Source organism: Dicentrarchus labrax, unplaced genomic scaffold (assembly GCF_905237075.1).
Source record: "Dicentrarchus labrax unplaced genomic scaffold, dlabrax2021, whole genome shotgun sequence".
In the NCBI taxonomy this organism is placed as follows: domain Eukaryota; kingdom Metazoa; phylum Chordata; class Actinopteri; family Moronidae; genus Dicentrarchus; species Dicentrarchus labrax.
The window spans coordinates 17,821,111-17,845,392 of NW_026136721.1; the positions used below are offsets into that span (position 1 = coordinate 17,821,111).

General features: G+C 40.3%; 1 protein-coding gene and 1 long non-coding RNA gene across 2 annotated transcripts in view; one reads left to right on the plus strand and one right to left on the minus strand.

The window, feature by feature from the left end:
* LOC127355128 (cytoplasmic phosphatidylinositol transfer protein 1) overlaps positions 1–21,699 on the minus strand; it is a 72,077-nt gene extending 50,378 nt beyond the window's left edge. Inside the window, exon 1 of the mRNA XM_051385631.1 lies at positions 21,307–21,699. Within this exon, the coding sequence (XP_051241591.1) occupies positions 21,307–21,354 (48 nt within the window). The 5' untranslated portion in view covers positions 21,355–21,699. The remainder of the gene's footprint in view (positions 1–21,306) is intronic.
* LOC127355130 (uncharacterized) lies at positions 7,314–10,750 on the plus strand. Its single transcript, XR_007881675.1, has 2 exons — positions 7,314–7,508; positions 10,050–10,750. It is a non-coding gene; the product is annotated as an uncharacterized LOC127355130 (long non-coding RNA).
* Positions 21,700–24,282: the final 2,583 nt, after the last annotated feature.

The following is a 24,282-nucleotide window of genomic DNA, read 5'->3' on the forward strand; positions in this document are numbered from 1 at the left end:
CATAAACAATTAGTGCTGGAGGAATGCATCTTATTTCTCCAATCTTCATTCGTTTTTTTGTGTAATGGACAGGTGCTCTCGAGTCTTTTAGCAGATCTAAAGTAGGGCTGGGCGATATGGACCAAAAGTCATATCCCGATATATTTAAGCTAAATATCGATATACGATATATATCCCGATATTTTGTCCGCAAAATGAGAGCAAATCTCTCTCTCTCTCTCTCTCTCTCTCTCTCTCTCTCTCTCTCCCTCCCTCTCTCCCTCCCTCTCTCCCTCCCTCTCCAAATTGGGCTTTACTGGCATGAAAGTTTTTTTAAAAATAATATTGCCAAAGCAAAGCAATTACGTTAAAACAACGTAACGTAAGTTAACGCTATTACTGAGCTGTCCATTAGGTTGACTCAGCAACAAGTGTCTGTAACGTTAGTAACATAACGTTAATGGTATGATAAAGATGTGCTGCCTGTAAACAGAACAAGCAACCCATCCCGACTAAAACCACTCTCAATATTAACGTTGTGTTTCATCATGCTGAGCTTAACAAGCTAAAGTTAGCTAACGTTAGCAAACATAACATTACCACATTAAGTTACCTGTAATATCAGTGAATTACTCATTAGCAACCTAAGTCTCACAACGTTTTTAGGGAAATATAAATGATTGGTCTAATTCCATATCACATTTAAAAATATAAATAAATAAACCATTGTATATGGATATTTCGCCTAGCTAATCTAAGCCAAACTTTATTATAGCTACTGTTAACGTTATTATTATTTGAATCCCGAATCACATCCCCTTTTTCAAAACCCACAATCCGCAAACACAAGATTGTTTCCTGTGCTGTAATTTTTCAAAAAAAGGGCACATTTAGAAGGAGGAAAGTGCCTGGACATACCAACTGGATTTACAGTAGCTATCTGAAAACAGACACGTTTAAGAAAGAGTTGGTACTTTTTCACAAAAAATAAATAAATAAATAAATAAACCATTGTATTGGATATTTTATCCAGCTGTTTTTTCAGCTTTCTGTATCATACCAACATTCTAGGGTGGAAATGTACTCCACACGTACTGCGTTACATACTGTATTTGAAGCCAACTTTCTTTTTGGCACCACCTCTGCTTTCTACAAATTACTTCCTCCCAGCTGTCAACATTGTCAGAACGGCTGTAACTCATTTCTCTTTCGTCTCTCTTTAATCCCGCCATATTTCTTCCTCCTCCTGAATTCCTCTCTTCGTCCTCTCTTCCTTCTTTCTTCCCTTCTCCACATGTCTTCACTTGGAGCAGTGAAGCCACCCAGTTAAGGGAGAGACGGGGAGAGACGGGGAGGGAGGGAGGGAGGGGATGGTGGGGTGAAAACAAACAAAGACGGGAACTTGACGTTCGGCCTCAGCATACGGTTCAACCCTCTGGACCGGTTCCCACTTCCCTGACCGGCTGCTTGCGTCATCCATCTGCAAACATGCTGCAAATGTGCTTTTCACACACACACGCCCAAGACTAGGGTCAATCCCAGACACAGATATAGTAAATTTATGCACAGTGACAGCCTCAAGGTTAACACTAATCCATACAATCCACATAATGTTATCCAGGCTTACAAGTTGGTGAGAAACCTCCTATATGAGTGGAGCATATACACAAAATAAAAGGAAAACCAACATTATTATACATTGGGATTCATCACCATATATATATATAAGAATCAACTGACATGGAAGTAACAATATAAGTTACAATACATAAGTAAGAAATTATAAGTAAGATTACTACTGCAGTTTTATTCCACTATCATCAACCTCCATTAGATAAATCTAAGAGCAAGATACTTCATTGCGATGCCATTAACTTTACAGTTAGTGTTCAATTACCTAATGTTTTTACACTTTTGGTTCACTGCATAATGCGGTGATAACAATATTTGTCAAGCACAAACCTATGAGGCCCAGATGGAGTGCCTAGTGTGATCAACTTCGCAGTAACAGCAAAAAACGAGGAATGACTGCAAAAGGTCCTCTATTAAGGCCTCTTGAGTGAAGCTTTCAGAAATATGCACCTCGGTCCAGTTTTGCCTCCCACTGACGTCAAAGCCCTATTAAGGCCAAATCAGCCCAGCAGCGATGCCTCTCTTCCCTCTTTGTTTCAAGGAAATCACTGAGCTTTTTCCAAAATATCTGCACTGTTGATTCTTGGCCTGCGTGTGTGAGTGTGTGGATCGGGCTGTATATGTGTGTGTGTGTGTGTGTGTGTGTGTGTGTGTGTGTGTGTAGCTGTGTGTAGCTGTGTGCGATGACATCACTAGGGGTGCAGAGGGGAAGGAAGTTGGAAGGAGAAAATGTTTGGAGTTGGACAGAGACAAGACAGAGCCATATCTTATTAATTACCCAGTAAAACATTCCTGCCTCGGAGAAAGGTTAAATGCTGGCTTGGCTCAGTTTTACCACCGTCTCATTCTTTCTTTCCTTTTTTTTCCTGTCACACTGGTAACATAACCATGTTCACTTCAGAACATCACATATCGTTGCCATAAACAAAAGAGGCCATCACTTTGAGGATTATCAGCATGTAAAGTATGTTACATTTTACATTGCGGTCGCGGAGGTCAGATTCAGCAGGAAAACGACTGCATTGCTTTCATAAATTGCTTTATGGCAACAAAAAAAAATAACTTTCTCATGTCATGCAGAGATGACAGACAAGGTAAACGCCTAAGAAAAAATTCCTTCATACTTTCATCATCTTCTGCAGAACTACAGACACCAGGGAGAGCAAGGCAGGGGCAGAGGCATCATCAACCTCTTTTACAACAATAAGAGCCCAGTTACACTTCCGCTAGATTTCACACTAAATGTAATACGTCTGTATGACGTCATCACCGTCAGTGGATTCGCTCATGGCAGTGAAGTCAATGAGGATCAAGTTCCATTTCTTTTAGGTTAAATGCATCAAATCTCATGCCTCAAAATATTAAGTGTGAATCTGATGAGAATCAAAAGAAGTTCTACTTTTGTGTGAATTTTTCTTTTTTTTAAAAAAAAAAAAAAAAAAAAAAATTTTTCTAAAAAAAACACGATCGAGAAAAAATTAAAATAAAAAAAACTGTTTCAAAGAAAATTCCTCTAGTGCCCTTTGTTTCCCCGTGGCCCTTTTTAAACTTGCCAAAAAAAAAAAAAAAAAAAAAAAAAAAAAAAAAAAAAAAAAAAAAAAAAAAAAAAAAAAAAAAAAAAAAAAAAAAAAAATTAGCATGCATTTTTTCCTAATCTTCGCTAGATTTCACACTAAATTTAATACGTCTGTATGGTATCACCTTTTTATGGCTGTGAGGTCATTTTGTTTTTTTTAGCTTCTTTTCTTTTAGCTTTAGTTTTTTTACGTTGTGAGCAAGATAGCTTATTAGCAAGTGAAGCAGTGCTAGCCAACAAGATAGCTTGCTAGTTTGTGCTACTGGAGCTCTGAGACGTTTCCAGAACAGCAGCCACTGCGACCACAAGAGACAATTTCTGGATAAAGGTAAATGGTAACTCATGACTAATGTCAGTTACACAACCATACCCATTTAAAGCTCATTAACAGACATTAACTACCCCAAGCTACTGGTAAATAGCAGCAGGAAGACCTGCGTGTATTTATGTAGTGTTGTATTGCTCATGAAATCTTTGTGAAGGAAGAATGTTCTGTCCTCTTTTTTTGTTCTGAGCAACTATTCTAAGAGGTTAATTACGTTAATCACAATGAATCTGAAAGAATATATTAAGGTTTTAAAATGTTTTTTTTTTTTTTGAGTGAGCTTCAAAAAACATATCTAATAGTCTATCTCACCAAACATAAAAAACCTTGTAGTGTTTGTTGTTTCTTTCTCCCCCATCTGTATTCAATCAATTCTGTGGCATTTCTGTCAGTTATCCCAAATTAATTTTGCTGTGTCTTGCTTGCTAATGAGCCTTTTTGAATTCCAAATAGTCAGAACCTTTAGTGTGACACTGCTGCAGAAAAAAGGAAAACAGGCTGTAACTAGGATAAGCTGTTTGCTGGTCTCACCAGCCTCTGGTCTTCAGCAGATGATGGTGATGATCAGTATAATATTAGGACCCTCAAAGCCCAGCAACAACCATAAGCTTTCAGGTATTTTTTCACTCATCTCTCACTTTTCCTTGGGCATGTGTTTCTGTAAATGGATACTGCACACATTTTACTTATATTTGTGCACATGTATATTAGAGTATTTTATAGTTTCTATGCAACACTTTTCATAAAAGGCACTATATTCATACATACACACATACATGCACATCCACCCCTTCCCACCCTCCCCACAGGGAATTCTGGGATTGTGGCACAGGGCTCTCTGAAGGGTGATTCTCAGGAGAGAAGGATGTGGGATGCAAGTGATTCATACGCACACAAAAACACACCAGCACACACACCAAGAAAAGCAATATGTGTGGGAAGTGATCAGCAGTATGTTAGCACCAAACAAACAGTACATTTTGGGTCAGAATGCAACAAGCAAGAGAGTAAAAAACAAGATAAGCACAGGGAGATCAATGCGGGATGAATCATGCCAGAGCCTGTAGAACCTACAGTTAAGGGCTCAGAGTTTAAATCACCCAGAACTGGCTGCGCAAAAGTAGACAGTGCTATGGCTTATATGTCATGTGATGTGAACCTTCATCTATAATCCCAATTCTGCTTTGGTACTAGGTTTCTCAGACGCCTGAGCTCCCTCCCCCCTTTCATGCTGCATGTTTAATTAATGTTAAAAGTGCACAGTAAATAAAGATTTACATGTATCAGTTTGGCCTGTGCCAGTATTACATTTATGCTGGTTTGTGTATCTAAACTGTATATGTTTCAGATCCTGCACGACTCTCTTCTTGTGAAAAACTGCTTCCTCCTGTACAAATGCTTCCTTAGAAATGGCTACAGAGGTTGACGAATAACAGGTGGAACAGGAACAACCTCATATAAAAAGGGAAAATAAAATAAACTGAGAATACATTTCAGTAATTGTACCTAATTCAGGAATTTCTGAGGGGCTGCGAGGACAGTCGGACTTTAAGTAAAGCTGAGCAGGCTGCTTGTTAAGACCTCTTTAGGTCTATTTAAAGAGCTGGCACATCTGCCCCCTGTTTGCCTTTCCAGGGCTGTAAACCCTGGAAAGTGAAAGGAAGGTGAACCGTGATGAAAGAGAGGGGAGATGGTCTTTATGAGATGCACACTTAGATTGTTTGCTCCACAGACTTTAAATGAACAGAATGGGACTTGTACACACAAATCAACCTTCAAGTGTTTTTTTTTTTTTATTCTTTCCACTAGCCAGTACACTTAAGATGGCTGTCAAGAAACATTACACTGTTGTTATGGAAACTCAGTGAAACTGAAGCACACACAGTAAGCACATTAAAACTGTATTCTGCACATTTCACACACGTTGGTGGCTTCAAATAGCATCTGTTTGAAATTTGGGGACCTAGAAACCTTCTATAACAAAAGTACACACAGCACACTAATGTTTACCAACCAACCTGGTACCTGATGCTTTATATTGGAAAATACCAAAATGAGAAATAGGAAAAAAAAATTTAATTTCCACAAAATATGGGAGTGTGTACTTTTCAATGAACTACTTACATATTAGAAGCGGATAAAATATATTTTTCCGTCAGTCCTACTCAAATCCTAGGTCCAATTCTTGACATATTGTTATGACATTATCTGAGTAAGAACATGGTATTTGCTGCTCAATGTTAGTGATTCTTTCTGGTTAAAAAAAAGAAATACGAATATTGTCTATCTTAGCATACAGATTATTCTCTGTTTCTGGTCTGGCGGCCTCATGTTTTAATGAGGGACAGGCAGGAAATAATAACTCCAGCACATGAAACAAGAATCTCTCTGTAGTTGGCAGTCTGTCATCAGCACAGTGCTCCACTTTGTAGTGACAATTAAAATTCTTGTTGGCTCATATCACTCATCCCAGTGTTTGCTTAAGTATTTCATAAGTTCTTCTACTTTGGCATCAAATCCCATGGCTTTGATTTGACTTGAATTTGTTTTTGCAATATTTTTCTAGCAGACTGGCCTCTGGCCTCCAGAGGTCAACGAGTGCCCTGTTTAAATTCTCTCACCAGCATGTTGTCGAGCTCAGGCAGGCTGGAACGACAGTCTGAAAGGGCTCATAGAGGCTGCTTTTTTTATTTCTGTCATACCCTTCGAAAATTAAAGGACTATTATATTTATGTCTTTAAATTAAACCTCTGGGGGTTGGGGGAGTAAGGAAGTGGCCCCTATGGAGCAACTATGTCATGTGCAACCCTTGTTACATAGTCAGGTGATTTAGCTGTTACAACACAAGTCTGTCCTAAAGCTGCCATAGCTTCTTTGCAGGCTCTTGCCCCTGTGAAAAAACATACACATATTCTAAATATTCTAATAGAAGGGACATTTTGATACTACAGAATTGAAAAAGTGGAACATATATCGTATGTTCCAATACTTTCCGAATGACGAGTTTCCATTTCTTTTAGCAGTTAAATGCATCAAATCTCATGCCTCAAAATATTAAGTGTGAATTACGGTGATGCAGCAAATCCAACAAGAAGTCATTACTGTTGATATGAATTTTTTACCTTTTTTTTTATAAAGACAAAGCGCTCATAGTATGATTTAAAAAGACATGGATTTTTCTTTAATCCTTTCACATAAACTAACTGCCTGGAACCTTCAATGCGATTAACGCTCCTGTTATCGAGAAAAAAATTAAAATAAAAAAACATTTCTCTTCTTGTTCCTCCAAACATTATTCCTCTTGTGCCCTTTGTTTCCCCGTGAGCCATTGTACAGCTTGCACACACACACACACACACACACACACACACACACACACACACACACCAGTCAATACATCTTAGCATGCATTTTCGTATCCTAATCTTCTAAATCACACAACAAATCAACCATGGTCGGGGCTGACTCCGTTGTAGAGGACACTAAAATGGGGGAAAATATACACACGTGCCACACGCACACGCACACGCACACACACACCAGTGAGGAAGAAAATCAATCCTGGCTCTTATTTTTCAGAGAAGGGTTGAGAAAGTGACCGATCTTTACTTTACAATCATGTGAAAGACAGTAATTCTGTCCTGACATTCTCTCTCTCTCTCTCTCTCTCTCTCTCTCTCTCTCTCTCTCTCTCTCTCTCTCTCTCTCTCTCTCTCTCTCTCTCTCTCTCTCTCTCTCTCTCTCTCCTATCGCTCTCCTATCGCTCTCCTATCGCTCTCCTGATGATCGCGGAGTTCCTTCATCACAGTTCCCTCGCGTGGGAGTGACACAGGCTTGTACAACACCTGCGTCCCGTGAAAACCTTGTACCTACGAAGAACTCGACCTACTGGGAACTGAAACAAACTGGCTCATTTTCCAGCTGACATCAGCGCCGTTCTGAATCGGTACAATTGTCCCAGAATGGCCCTCATGGGAGTTCTTCCGTATTTGGATGGTAGGTTTACCTGCTTACACTCGCTGCACTCGAGCTGCTAATTTTAGCGAACACTGGATGCACCATTCAATATCAAACTCACAATCATAATCACTTGAAGGTAGTCTATGTAGTCTTTAGTGTCAAATCCAGATGAAAGCTCTTCGAGTGAGTGAAGACAGCACAACAGTGACTAAAAAAATAAAAAATAACTTCCATGCTCGCCAGTTCGATATAAAAACATATACATCTATAGTGGGAACATCAAGGGCTTCTGAGGTCAGCTGAAATATTTCAAATGAAAATAACATGGTCTTGTGAGAGGTGTGCAGCACGCTCTGTTCATGTCTTTGCTCTCCAGATTTCTCCAAATGTGCCACTGCTGAGAGGCTAATTGCTACACAGTGGGGTGAGGGCCATCAAGGGATAAAAACATTCAATTCTCAATAGGAATCTTTGGAGAAAAACAAACAGTACTACCATACGCAAATTTTAATGGACAGCTGTGGATGGCTGTAGTTCTTTATTAGAGGATGAGGACTAGAGGACTATAGATTAGTAATTAAAGAACATTTTTAGCCATGGTAGTGGACTGGCTATAGTGGCGGCAATGTAGGTCTGCCTGTCCAACGCTTTGGTCCATATCTCAACAACTAGCGGATGTAGTGGCATACAAATCTAATTTCCTCTAGCGCCACCAGCAGGTCAAAATGTTCATTTATCCTGTAAAACATCTACAACACCTACTGGATGGACAAAAAAACTGATGCAGACATTCAAGATGGATGGCCATAAGATGAGAGAAGAGGGATTGTAAGACTATGGGGATTCCTAACAATCTCTGTAATCTGTATTTAGTGCTAATCAGAAAATGTTAGCAAACTAAGATGTTGAACATGGTAAACATTATACCTGCTTAGGATTGGCATGTTAGCATTGTTATTGTGAGCATGTTAGTATGGTACTTGTGCTTTACTTCAGTATTTCTATTTTCTGTTTCATGACGATTTATGCTTCCGTTCCATCCCATTTCAGGAGAAATATTGTACTTTTTACTCCACAAAATTCAGTGAAACAAATAAATTATGTTGTATTATTATAGTTATAGATGCAATTTTATTGATCCTCACAGGGAAATTCACAAGCTACATAGCACTATATAAAGTAATTAACAGAGTAATAAAATATAATCTACATTATTCTGCATTATGAGTACTTTTGGCACTTTAAGTATGTTTTCGTGCTAGTACCTTTGTACTTTTACTTATACCTACAGAGTATTTCTACACTGTGGTAATAGTTCATTTACTTCAGTAAAGAATCTGCGTCCTTCTTCCATCTCTGCATTTAGAGCCACACACACAGAGCCAGTAATCTTATTCCTGTTAAAACTACGCAAAACATCATCCTTACATTGCTGAAACACAAAAATGGAACACTGACTTCTTGCTGCATTGGGTCACCTTTATATGCTACCATGTCCATTAAAACGGTGCCTACTGAAATCAAACTCTTGTACATAAATGCTCCGAGCAACATTCGACTACCTGAGAGTGACAGATTAGTAATTATGTTTACCTGGAATATCACCACAGCCTATTTACCCCCACATTATTGTGGCTTAGCTGAGACATAGAAAACACACTGCGAGGTAGTGCTTGGTGCTAAATCCCAGGCTTGAGGGAAGGTAAGACTCCATCATCTGCCTCATTATTTGACAGTTATCCTAGGGATGGTCTTACACTATAATCACTATAATCCACTCTGCTATGGGGGTAATGGTAGGGATGGATGGCACCGGTTACCATAGAAACGAGAGATGATAATGAAGCATGTCAGCATATAGCTATCTATAGCCTTATCTAATGTGTGTGTGTGTGTGTGTGTGTGTGTGTGTGTGTGGGCTGAGCTGATAGTTCTTTCCAAAGATGCGGTGCACCTGTGCGTGGGCTAGAGGCATAGCAGAACAGCATGATGACCAGTGTGCGCAAGTGTATTCTTATCCTGAGTGTAAAAGTGTCCTCCTCAACACAGAGCTGAAAGCAAACCTTTCGAAACTTTCCAACAGAAAGTACAAAACTGATGCACACTCTCCACCTGCATTTGGTGCACATGTGGGCATTGATATTACTACGGGTCTAACCTCTTTCAGTTAAAAGAGCCTATGCAATTGAAAGAGTTTGAAAAAAAAACAAACACAAAAACCTACACAAATGCATTTATTCTCATTAGATCTTTTCAAGCTGTAACCAGCAACATCCTTTTAATGCGTCCGTAAACAAGCCACAGTCCCCCTGACACAATATTAAAAGAGCTGCTTAGAAACCACTGGCTACATTAAACCATAGATGACTGCCTTCTCAACCCATCTTCATATTTCATGCAACTACTCAAGCTTCTGCACCTCGGTCTACCTCTCTTCTTTCTCCCCTCTCTCTTTCCATTTGCATGTATTTTACAGCGAGTAACTCGGATGAACCTCCTCTCACCACCTCTATCCGTCTACCCTAATCCTGTCTTGGTTCAATTTCTGGTAAATCTATCCTTCTCATCTTTCAACAGACTATTTGGAAAAAAGGAGAAGCAGGAAAAGAAGGGAGAAAAGGCTCAATTTCTCTTTCTCTACTCTGTCTCTTCGTCTGCTGCGCTTGTACCATCTCAGAGTGTCTCTGTGGAGTTAAAGCAGGGACTAGCAGCTACTGCACAAGTACAGGTTGTGAAAAGACATCAGCTCTGTGCCTGTGAACACGTACACGTATACAAAACACACACACACACACATAGGTAAGTGAAACTACAGTGGGTGAGAAAAGGCCACCAGAACATTAAATTAAATTTGATCAGATGAGAACTCACGCTTCATGGCCTCCGGTGGTAAAAGCTAGTCAGAAAATAAAGGCAAACAGTTAACAATACAACCATAGCCCTAATCAGTCTCAGAGCACACAGTACATGGCTGGCCGCTGATACTGTAGCCAAATAAACACAAGGCCACTTTAAAGCCATTTTCACGCTCAAGTGATAGCATTATCAATGCAACATTTGCTAAAGTAATGGAGATATTACAAGCCTAAATCACGCTTTTGAGCACCACCATGTATTGATGTGGACCTTGTGATAATGTTTCTCCTCAGCCTCTTCAAAAGAAGGTCATGCTCTGGCCTGACCAGAGGATTACAGTCCAATTGAAAAAAAGACACTTCATGGATGTGTGCATTGTTTGTATGGTGTGCTGCATTAAAATGTATTTGCTGTCATTGTCAGTGTGTGTTGTGTTAAGTCACTTTTGGAGAACAGAAAGAAACATGTAACTGTCAAGAGAAACCAACCATCTTCAGTCAAGATTTTTTTTAGACACAAGGTCACAGCAAAATTACACAGCCTATATTTAAGTTGGTGGAGTGTTTTTTATATTCAGATGACCTTGAACAAATTAAAAGCCAAAAGTGGAGACCAGTAGTCCTGGATAAACTTCCCTGTTAGAGTGGCAGCCCATAGCTTAAGGCAAACAGACAAAAAATATTACTATTTTAAGCAATATGTCAAGATTGGAGCATTTCAGAAAGATCTACTCTAAATATTTAATATTCAACTAATGCAAAAGTACAGTGTGTGACTATGCGGCTCTGAGGGATAGCTGCATTGTATTCACTCAGACAACATTAGTCATAAAGAAGGAGACGGTGCGTTCTCTGTTCTCAGTGTATTGCTAGATCAGCAATCTGATATTGTGCTTTATGGCACCACATCAAGAGTGTTTAGTGCCATGCAGTGCTAAGAATACATTCAGGGACTACCTACAGAGACAAAAAAATACCTTAAAAATCACAATAGTGTTCATAATCCCTCTTTCTAAACAAATTCTCTGCAACACAGAATCTAAATTCACTGACTGCTATGTTTGTTGTGTTGTAATCTTCAACACTTCAACAGCAAAGTGACGTATTCACTCTGTGTTAAACCCCCCTCCGGTCTTTGCAGGATTCAGTGATTCATAAAACACAAAGGGGCTTGTGGAAATTTGTAATTTGTAATTTTGTACCACTTTTTCTGTTCTATATAACAAAGAATGTGAAAAATTGCGGGTTTTGGACTAATGTTCAGACAAAATAAGCCAATGTAAGATGTCACCTTGGGTATAAAACAACTTAATGGCCATTTTTATGATTTTCTGACATTAATCGAAAAATCTATTTTTTTGGAGGGGGGGGGGGGGGGACACTCAGTGAACCTCAAACACTCACCATGATCAACATGCATACAGTATATTATCACATATGACTAGATCTGACTCAACTCTCAACACTGACACAAAACATGAGTAATATGTCACTGTTCCATCATCACTTCCCTGACACTGATTTATTCTTTCACATGTCCCCAAAAAACGCATTCAGGTGGGAAACAAACTATTCCACGTAATTCCTGCTAGCTTTCCTGTCAAGAGTTGCTCAACCTCAGCCTGTGAATTCTCTTCTGATAAACAACAAAGAAAAGTGCGCAAATCCACTTGTAGGCGCTTGGCTGAGTGCAGCAAATGAATGTCTCTAATGTCAAGTACTGTAGAGAGGCTGTGAAGCTTCATCTCACCCATAATTCCATTAACTCACCCTCTTCTTCCTGCCAGCCTCTCAGCCTTTTCCATATTTGTACATATTTGGGTGACATTACTTTCATACAAAAAGGTCCTTTCACAGTTTTACCAAATACCAAATATAAGACCAAGAATTGAAATTTCTCGATCATGTTGATGCACAACAAACAGTAAAAGTAGGAAGTTAGTGATTTCTTCTCATCTCGTGCAGTTGCAGCCATTCCGAAGACACAGTGGAAGTAAGTGATTTCACAGGAGCAACAGTAAGCGGTTACAGTGAAGACGTCCACATTGAACACACCAAGAAGAGTGGCTTCGGTCTAAAGAATCAGCTGCTTTGTCTCTATTTTCAGCCGCACGTTACAGATTTAGCAGCCGCCTTCAGACTGCGGCGGCTGCTAGAATATGGCTCTCATCTCTCCTGTGATTTGTGGGTGCAGCGGAGAGATGGTGGAAGAACTCCTCTTTTTCTCCATGGTGACACGAGGCAGTTTAATACCAAAACTCGACAAGCAGGCTGCAGCAAATAAAATTAAAATAACAATAAAAAAGATAAAACTAGAAACTTTGAAAAACTATTTTTATTATCAAGCTGTCATGTTGGGAAATATTTTTGAAGTAGGCCGATGACTCTGAACAATGAGTGTTGCAAATAAGGTCATACCTGCTGTAGTTGTCAGAATGAATGTACCTTTTTTAAAAGGAATAGGCAACACTCCCAATGAAAGCTGGCTGGTTTTTAATTTCATGCAAAGTTATTTTTCAAAAAGCGATCATGATTTTAACTCTACAACAGCACACCAAGCTCATCATTGGCCTCATCTGAGCATATTAGGACTGGAGTGGTGGATGCTGCTACCGAGTACAGATCGCTGAACAGCTTACAAGACAGAGCCAATGATGATACGCCCCTGTGATGTGTGTGTATGCGTGTTACTGTTAAATTATAGAATCAAACACACTTACACTCCAAGTGTGGGTGTGTACAAGAGAGAGAGACAAACAGAATGTGTTCCACAGATAAGTGAAACAGCCCCTCTTCAGAGTGTGACTGTCAGAAAGGCGTGACGATCTCATGTAGCTGTTGTGTTAGGAAACAGCCGTTCTGGTGATACAATACACATACACAAGCACACTGACGCATAAACACACACTCACAGACACAGCCATCTAGGAAATGAGAATGGGTCTCATCCGTGGATAATGGTCCATCACAACCCATGATGGTTTCCTCTAGAAGAGTAAATGACAGTAAATGGGATGTTGATTGAATCACAGCATTGTCATGTATACCAGATGGCAAAAAGGCCTTGCACCTTACCATGACACCAAAGAAACAAACAGGCCCCATTTTCTAAACAAAGCCTGCAGTGAATGGGAGGGGTCTAACCGTAAAGAGAAAAAAAACAATATTATGAATAAATGAGTAGCAGTGGATTTGAAAAATAATTCAAATTGTGTGCCTTGGAGTTTGTCATATTGAGGCTTGGTTGATGTACTATGGGGAGCCGCGAGATGGTGTAATAAGTCAGCAGCTAGGAGTTCAACCTAAAATCCAAGGGTGAAGCCCCCGTGTTGGCAAACATCCACCTAATTGACCTCCCTCTGTGAACGGGGACAAGAGGGGAGAATTTCCCTACAGGGATCAATAAAGTCTCACTTTACACAACATTATATTACATTTCATTACATCATCCATTCTAAAATGCAGGAACACCCAGCCCTCCAAGGACACTGTCTTCTTTAATTACCTTACCCAAAAAAAACGGTTTGATTTGTCTAGAAAGAAGCCTGGCTCTCCTTGCTGAGCTAAGGCACCGCTTTTCAGCTCTCCCTGCCTGTGGATACATGAAATTAACTGCTGGCGTCATGGAAACATGCTCCGGGATTGAACAAAGGCAACCAATCTTGTTAAAGAGCCCTTATTAAAAGGGGGCTTTAACAAACCAGCAATCACTGAGAACTTGTTGTTTTTTTTCTTCCAACATGAATGAAGTAACCAGAGGAAAAAGACACTGCCAACACTGCTAAAAACCTTCAACTGCCTTTTGGGAAAATTCTACTCAAATAAAATCCACTTAATGATGCCTTAAGTCATGGAAGGCAGCATTGCGTGAAATGGTTCAAATGATCAATGTCATGCTTGATGGTTGATACAATGACTGTACAACATGAACACTTCTATGTTCATTTATGACAGATAATCCTTCATGGGCGAAAGCACAATATGACACAGCGGTTCTAATCCTTTTACAGTACTTCATGGGTCCACTGCAATACAATACCACTAGGTTTTGACCGCACTTCTGTGAGCCAGCTGCTTTTGGACAAATGGTTTTCTGTGGTGTGTGTTTTTTATGTTTCAACCCCACCAGCTGTGCACATGCAGGTGTGCAACTTACACCACACAATGAGGCTTTAGTAAGGTGAATAAACTGCTTGTGGTTTCTAGCAAATGTGGGGCACACTACATTACAAGATATTCATTCTCTTTAATGAATTCTGGCAAGACTGCTGCTTGCAGAAATGCTTACGCCTTGGAAAATGCTGGTGTAAGACAGCTACCCAGGTGTCCTTCCAGCCATCCATCCGACCATTCAGTCAAGCAGCCAGCGGCACATCCTCCTATTTCTACAGTCATTCATCCCCGAGTCAAACCATCTACTCTCTCAGCCTGCTAACAGCACCAACACATGCAGCTTCCATTTGCAAAAGTCATAACAGGATCACAAAGGCGAGTTACCATATCCTCATGCTACTTGTTTAACATTCATTCAAAAACTACACACACACACACACACACACACACACGCAACATGGAAACAGAGGAGCTATCGTTAATTCTTGGGTTAAATAATCTGTACCCGAGTACTTTGCTGATTTGAATAGTAAGCATGGTGGTCAAAAATGGTTACACCTTTGGTTTTACTATGTACATGACAGCCAAGAAAAAATATGTTCCTTCAACACAGGTCTTAGAGCAGATTACAGTTTTATACGATCAGATGGTGCCATAATCCTTCAGAGCTAGCACCCCATTAAACAGCCATCGGCCAACGTGTACGACCATCTACCGACTGCATCAAATAGGCTCAAAACACGTGGATGGTCAGTTAATTCATCTTTGAATGGGTGTCTTTTTCACAGGCTTTCGCTGAATGTCATTATGCATTATGAGTCACTACGGTTAATGGGGAAAAAAGAGGCTGCTCGTCTGCACTGAAGATCTGCTTCAGTTTTGTTTGCCCCTAAAAGTATCCATGGTATCCTGTGAAAACCTTATTCAGCCGATACCTACTGGGTCTTTGTAAGCCTGAGCACAATTCTAAGCAGTCTCTGGTGCCCCTTTTCACCACACAAATGAGGCGTAAAGACTAGGGATGTCACAGGAACCGATACTTCGGTACCAAGTGAATAGTAAAATTCTAAAAAATTGATGGTACTCGTTTCTCTACACTACCATAGGAACCAAAGTTACTGAGGATGCATTCTCCCAGACATGACGGCGCAGCATATATGCCTACAAATACTCTAAATGACACAGGAAGAAGAAGAACAAATAAAAGTTATATATTAATGTAATCCGCACAAAAGATGTACAGACAAGGAAAATAAACACTCAGCACAATACAGTTCATTCAGGTTACTCAGGGTGGCCAAGGCTGCACTGAAACAACAAACACTGCAGGACATTTTTAAAGGGAGAGAGACAAATCTTAATAATAATATATTTTAGGAACAGCTTGTTTGCATTTTTTTTCTAAATGCAATGCAGAGCTTTTCACCTGTATTGTTAAGGAAAATACAAGTATTGGATCAGGACTCGGTATCAGCAGATATCACATGGGGATCTGGGTCAAAAAAACTTAATTGTGATATCTTTACCATGGTATCGAATTGATATCAAGAATAGTCAGTGTTTCCTCTAGGATTTTTTTTAGCAGTGGGGGCAGGCCTGTCCGAAAAAGTACTACAGTACTACAGTACTACATTGTGCGTCTGCCCCATTTCTGATACCGTGGCGGCAGAAATTTAACAGCGGCGAGCCGCCGCTCCACAGTCGACATAGAGGAAACACTGATAGTGGTTGACCGATATTGGATTTCCAATGGCCGATGCCGATATTTAGAGAGCAGGGTTGCTGATGGCCGATATATAATCCTGAAATAAAAAAACAATTCTATTCTACTCTCCCGGAAATACAGACATATGTTTACAGCAGGATGCATGAGAGTAATAGTATAATAGTAATAACTTTTTCTCCACCTTTACCAAAACTCATCGCTAACATTGCTTCACACCGACAAGGCTGACTACAAATATGTCTGATGACATTTTTTATTTATCAGCCTTGTGAGTACAGACATCGGTTTATGCCAAAACGGCAAATAATCAGCCTGATTAACCTGGTATTGGTATCGACTACACTTACGACTACCATGACATCCCTAGTAAAGGGACCATCAACCCAGGCCACGTTAAGAGTAAATACAGGTACTGAAAGCGGTCGTGCTGCTGGAGACACACAGTGACTCAGGTCAGCCAAAGGTTGGATGATGTCAGCATTTTTATCACAAGCTTGAAAAAAAAAAAAGGGCTTGTCAGCCAAAGACAGGGAGGTGCAAGTGAGAGGTACTGCAGAAAAGAAAGACATAACGCTAGACAGGAGAAGGAACACATCTATCCGTGTCTCCTGTGATGCATCACCTCGCGTTCCTTTCCAGGAAAAAAATGGGCGCGGTGGCTGATGAATGGCTCTCCTCACAGGAGAAGAACAGAGCCGAGTTAGCCCCAAGGGACTGAGAAGGGAAAATGATTATTTCTCGGCTAAGTGGTTACATCTAAATCTTGTCTGAAATGGAACTTTCAACCAATACTCAAACACAGAAGCTCCACTGTCTCTGAACTCCTTGAAAGTTACAGACTTTATCCAGACCTGAATTGCTTGATTTGGTTATACTGAGTCATTCCTGGCCCTTCTTACTACATTTAGGGTCAAACACAAAAAACTATTCATCCATTTAACGCTACAGTGACATCTATCCACGACTTTACTGTGAGCGGTTTCCATTGGGACCATTTCTTTGGTCCTCATCTGAAACAATTAATTGATTAATTGTTTTTGTTACCTACCTTATCTACGGACACAGCGGGTCGCCTTCCATGGAGTCCACCATGTTGAACCGGCAACAGTAGCACAGACAAGACAAGACCAAACACTGGCTGTAGATAGGGCCTTTCCTATTGTCTTGGTTTTCACAGTGATACCCAATTAAAAAGGGGGCCCAGAATTTCCTTTAAAAGTGTTTAACAGTGCAACAGTCTGGAAAATACCCTACACCTATTTGTTTTCTGGCCAAGAATTATATGACAAGATCAATACTGCTCTCATGTGTGTCCATTAAATATGAAGTTAAAGCCAGCAGCCAGTTAGCTTTTCTTAGCATAAAGAAAAACAGGGGGAAACAGCTAGTCTAGTAATATCCAGGACTATTTCCTGGCCAGGAGCAGTGACTTCCCGGTGCCCCCGCTGCTGGCCTGGCAACCTCATGGTAGCAACAAGACTCCAGATGATAACAACCCCCCCCGGTAGAACCACAAGCTTTTGTTTTCACAATTGCTTTTCGATAAAACATGTAAATGTGTGAGTTCTAGAGGATTCTTTTACCCGGTTTTCTCATGTATCCAGTCTTTATGCTGGGCTAAGCTTAACATCAAACTATTCCGTTAACACAAAGAAACCAGAAGGTTCCACAGAAAGAAGAAAAGTCATTAGTTCTTGAGAAAATGGAGGGAAAAGGGAAAGCACAAATATGCCAGACACACATCCAGACAGGCAGTTGATGATTAAGAGGACAAAGAATAAAAGGCTCACAGAACAACTCATACACTCTGGTATTGCTAAATGGTTTCATAAGTGTGTATGGCGCTTGTTAAACTTGTATAAACACTGAGCGGATAGTCAGTCCAACATCTGCAGTAGTAAGGCTGTGATGACGCAACACAGCCAAGCAGCAGACAGTAATCTCTTCCCGGAGACAATACACAGACAGACGTGACCTTGCATGTCCCCATGACTCCAAATCTAAGCGTGCACACACACACACAGTGTATTAGTGCATGACCCTGGGGAATTTAAAAGAAGAAAAAAAATCTCCCAGAAACTTTCCGTCCTCTCTACCACCTTCTGTCCTCTAGAACCCCTCAGCAGTCCGCACACAAGTAGTTTATCCTTCACTGCACCATCCCATCCACCCTTCCTTCTATCATTCCACCCTTCCTCTCCCTTTGGACAGACAGGAAACTTTGACTCAACTTTTAGGAGACAAGGGAAAACACTCAGCTCAATGTGTGCAGACATGATAAGAACAAACTGAACAAACCACCACCTCCTCTACGTTTCCCCCGCTGGAACATTAGGGGAGACTTCTTTCTCAGTTAGGACTGTCAACAAACAATGCCCCGCTTCCCTGCTGGCCCAAACAAGGCTTTATCTTCGCAAAAAAGTACAAATGGAAGCAAAGTGCAGGTGCTATTTGAGCAGTAATGGATGGCCACTCTTCTTGTTTGCTAAAATGTGTAAGACTAATGCAACCATCCCCTTTTTTTTTTTTCAAATGTTACAATCTGAGTACAGTGTAAAAGCTTGTGGCAGTTTCAAATCTCAGATCTGCTGCACCCAATTGTTTTCTAACCAGAATCAGAATCAGAATCAGAATTTGTTTATTGCCAAGTAGGTTTTTATGCCTACGAGGAATGTGACCTGGTGCAATTGGTGCATAAAATATACAAATACAAATATACAAATCACAAAAAAATAAAGTACTTTCAAAATATAAATAGATAAAGATAAGAAAGACAAGAAGAGAAAACTGTGCAGAAGACAGGGTTGCATTAATGTGATGCATACTGTATATACAGGGTGGGTATAAAAGTCAGTGACAAAGGGGGTACCAGGCCTGGTTAATGAGACCAGCTGCAGATGGGAAGAAACTGTTTTTGTGGCGAGAGGTTTTGGTCCTGATGGACCGCAGCCTCCTACCAGAGGGAAGTATCTCAAAGAGTAATCCCACAGATGTAGTGTATGCTCCTCACTTCCAATGATATTGGATCTCAAGAGTTCAAAGGGGTGTCCTGTTTTGCTTCGTTATACACATCCACATGAACCCTCATCGTCACCTGCTTGACAATAACCAGTAAAAAAAAAACTTATTGGCAGCTTGAACTGGTTGTTTAGTTTAATCGTAAATTGGATGGGCATATCACTGTTTACATCTGGCCTGCATTGTGAACGAAGTGTTTTCCTCTGTAGCATTTTATATTGTCAAGAAGCTGTGTAAATAAAGCCAGTGTATTCAGTAGTACAATTGAAGAGATTGACTGGTAAATGATTTATTCACGTATATAAACAAACATAATAAAATAAAACAACTTAGATTTACTTTACTGTTACTCTGTGTATTAACACAGCCGTCATTTTTGGAGTAACAGTGAAATTCAATCCTGTATTTTGAATGTCGGTGCTGTGTATTTAATCACAGATTGAGCCTTTAATTACACTCTTCTTGCTCCCCATAACAACCATCTGTTCACAAGTTCAATGGACGTGACGAGAGAGCTCTCACTACTCCTCTGGGCACCAAATACACACATGGTGAAGCCTCAAGGTTGATTTACTGAGCGGAAAACGCACGTTTGAATGCACACTGCCACATAACACGCACACGCAATGTCACACACACACACTGCAAAGGTATTTAGGAACATGTGCGGGACGATCGGCGTACTCATTCTTCCCGTCTCCCTTTTGACAGCAGGTTTTATGCATGAGTCAGTGGTGTAACGCCTTTTTCACTGCTAGTGGTGAGAGAATACAGCACTGGCAGCCTGGTGGTGGCCAGGGGGAAAAGCAAACTTATTGTTCCTTTTTAAACCTACACTTGGCAACAGTTTCATTTAAATGTGCAGCCATTCAGTCAGCCTTTAACACAAAGCAGGGATGCATGTGATTCCACATAAATCAATAGAGATCTCCTCAATTCCTAGAATGCGTGTTAACAGTCCTTAAAATGGGCATAAACTTGATGCAGTTGGCTGCAGGTTACACGTGTTAGCGGAGACCAACGGTCTGAGATAAAAGGGAAGGAAATGTGAAAAGATGTGTAAGAGATTCTTTAAGCTTCATTTCCTTTCTAAAAATAACTTTGCCTAAGTGAAAAATGCTAATTATTTGGCCAAGGCGCTGCTGTGAACACCGTTTAAGCTTTATGATGTTTCTTCACAGGAGACAAAATCTCATCTGGCTTTTCATCTCAACATCTGAACTGACAGGATGTCAGAGGAGATGCTGGGCTGCAGCCAGACCATTATTCCACCTGACACAAAAACCAACAACACCCACTCCTAACAACAACAACAACAACAACAACACAAGCAACTGAGACGGGTAAGAAAACAAATGACTTGGGTGATAATTGAAAAAGGTGCTGCTCCGCTCTACAGCATGCATGCCAGGACAAGAGAGCATTCATCTCCACCTTCTAATTTTAGACTGAGTCCTGAGACGAAACAGGTTTGAATACAGACAATAGCTCTTTCATTCTTACATTAATCAATGCAAGTGGAACTATTAGTGCTATGGAGACCCATGCTCTGCATTGTGCTAGTGCCACCATGTGCAACCAATAAGGGCAGCATGGATGTAATGCAATTTACATGTAATTGTGTGTGTGTGAGAGAGACAGAGAGAGAGAGGGTGCTGATCAGTGAGATAATGATACAATATATATATATATTATCAATCCAATTAATCATACAAACTCTTAAATACCTATAACAGATATTGGTGTTTTTGTTCTATGAGGTGACATTTTACCCTCTGTTCAGTATCTTTCCAAAAAATACATTCAGGATTACTGAAGTTCTTTTTTCCTTAAGTAGTGGTAACATTTCACTCCATGCTTGGCGCCTCAGTGAAGACTTTGGGAGGCAGAGGAAGAGCAAGACACAAATGAGGGACTGGTTTAGTCTTCAATGAAGTTCATCTGTATTGTACTCATTTGTTATTCTCACCCTTAATGTGACCTCCTGCCACGTCCGGGGCCTCAAAAACCCCTCAACGGTGTAGCTGTTCAAGAGTCGCATGAACAATGCCGAACCTCAGTCGTGTTTAGAAATGACACAAAGTGTAAAAAAACACAAAAACAGACATAGTAGGAAACTCACCTCCTCCACTGTGAGGGGCATGCATATCCTGTACTCCTTCAGCAACATCTTCCACCTCAGCGCGTCTCTTGTGTATTCACTATGTGTCAAAAACCAGCCAAGTAAAAGGTTCCCCTCCGCCGACCGACCGACGGGATGTGTGTAATATCTGGAGACGTGTCAGCGCATGTGGGAGGATGGTTAGCCCGGGTTATGAAATATACCCCGTGTTACGAGTTTCTTTCATCGGAACCAGCGGACTCTCTATCCGGCGGTGAACGTGAGGACAGAAATGAGCTCAGTTCAGGATTGTCCCCTCCTATCACAGAGAAATTAAGCTAGTGGCAAACAGCGCCGAACACGACCGGAAGACGTAAGATTTCGGCCTTCAAAATAAGAGTGTTCAATATGACACGTTCGAGAGAGATCTGTTTTCATGTATTACAGTCTTAATTATCTATTTTTAATTAAAAAAAACACATAGGAAAAAGTCAGTGGGATAGATTGTTTCACCTTAAGCTAGTCTGAAACCACATCAAGAGGGGGCTAAAAAGGCTTTTATTTTTAATTCCACATTTCTGAGGGAATACCAAGTGAAAACAATTACCTAAGGCAGGTCCTGCATCATTATTAGTTAATGTCTTGTAAAAGCAGCCCTGTGTCAAAATCTAGTGTAAGGGGATTTATTATTTTGGTGTATATTTTGCTCACACATGGTGTATTTTCCAGAATAAAGTTGTGTTTAATCAAATTACAACAAACTAAACAAATTAGTTTGGAACATTAATTAAGCACTGGACTTTCTTGGAATTTGGAGACAACAGGGTAGCATGTGTGAGGTTAGTAGGGACTCAACAGCAAGAGGGCTCCTTAGCATTATTTTTTTAATCAAGTGTAATTTCTTTGAATGATACTGCCTTTATTTAGTCTTGTTTCAAGATACAGATACTATAAACTACATTATTTCTAATGGAAACAAATAATCTCAGCCCAGTCTTTCCCCTTTGTTGAACTAGGTTTTTTAGGACTGTATAAAATAACTCACTTTATGCATTTGTAGAGCAGATGGTGAATTCTATTTAATGCATTTGCTGTAATTAGCTCAGTTCATTTATATCCTTTCATTTACTCAGGCATGATAAACTAACCAGTCCATACAGTGTGTTTTAATCATATAACTACATAGCCTAAATCATTATGATATCTATTCAATTTCAATTAAATTTTATTTGTATAGCACCAATTCATAACAGAAGTTATCGCAGGACACTTTTCAAATAGAGCAGGTCTAGACCAAACTCTTTATAACATTATTTACAGAGACCCCACAGTACCACCATGAGCAAGCAGGCATATCCTAATAAATTAGATTATGCAACATTAGTCAAAATGGTATCCAATATATCATATGAGTCCATGTATCGAATAGCTTAGTTATCCATAGTGGCTGGATACATAAAACATTATCAGAATCAGAATCAGATTTATAGCCAGGTAGGTTTTTACACATACGAGGAATTCGTCTTGGTGCAGTGGTGCACAAAATATACAATCACACAAAAAATATACAAATCACACAAAAAATATACAAATCACACAACAATCACAAACAAAAAACAGTAGTGTACTTTTAAAATATAACTAAATAAAGACAAGAAAAGAAAACTGTACAGAAAGGAGTTCGCTATGGGCCATCTGGACCATAATAATGAGAGGCCTGCTGATAGCATGTCAGATAATATGCAGGTTAACAACTGCACTTAGTTAAGTACAGCTCCAGTAGGTCTATATTAGCTATGGCATTTTCAGCCATTCTTCAATAAGACCAATAGTTTGAAAAAGGTTCGACCGGATGTGCCATTGCCTTATTCCGGCTGGCTACACACTGGTGTCTTCTGGACAGATACCGTTAGAAGTAAATGTCCAAATTGCTGATAAAGACAATATGTGCTTTTAAACGCGCTGTTCTCCTAACTTTTACGGGTATTGTCTGCAAAGTAAAGAAAAATAAAAAGGACGAAACAAGTCCGAGAGAAAGGAGTCTCTCGGCTTTCTGCGGTTCTACCTTCTTCCACTTCTAAAGCAGCTTGCAGAGGCATCGGAAAATGTAAGCGGTTAACAGCAGCCCCAGCCCCCCTCTCCTCCCTCCGCTCGGCCCGCTGAAATACGACGCGGTGCTCGGTGGAAACATCGACTGACACACAACCACAGTTCAGGAAACATCAGCTCTCTGCTTCACACTCTCCCCCCTCCCTCCCTACATCTGCCTCACCCCTCTTTCTGTCTTTCGGTCTCTGGCGCACACAGTTCATGTCAGGGCGCATGTTGTAAAAGTAAAGAGAAAGGCTGGTTAGCGGTCCACAGTGCGGGCAGCAGAGCAGCATTTATACAGTGACACACTTTTTGTTCTTTTGGCTCTCCTCCAGCGCATTGAATTTGAAATGAAACACTGGTGAGGTTAAAATGCTCACTTTCAGCTTTAAATGTGTTCACAGTGTGCTTTTGATGCATACAGTAGTCCAACCCCTGTTTTAGGACAATGCAACATCCCAAATACACACAGACCTGGCATCAAATTTGGGGTTGTTTTATGGCCAAACTGTGAAATGTTTCTGATTTGCCAATTCAGTCACCTGACCTCAATCCGACCAAGCATTTCACATGCTGAAGCTCAGACAGAAGGCAAAAAGGGCCCTGATGATATGGATCCGGTGCGAGCCTGGCAGAGCCCCACTAAGGGAGATAGTATTGTCTCTGCAGATGTGTAGTATGCATCAAGACTAAACTCAAAGGATCTGCAGGCAATGACTTTTAGATGATGAATGGTCACATGATGTAAAGTAAGCAGGGTGAAAGTGTAGGGTTTATTTGATGTGGATGTATCAGCCATCAGATTAGGTTTAAGATGCACTTTAATGTCATATGTTTTAATCTGGAGTATAGGCTACAAATGCACTGCAACAGAACTAACTATATAACTACTGTACCTATATATAG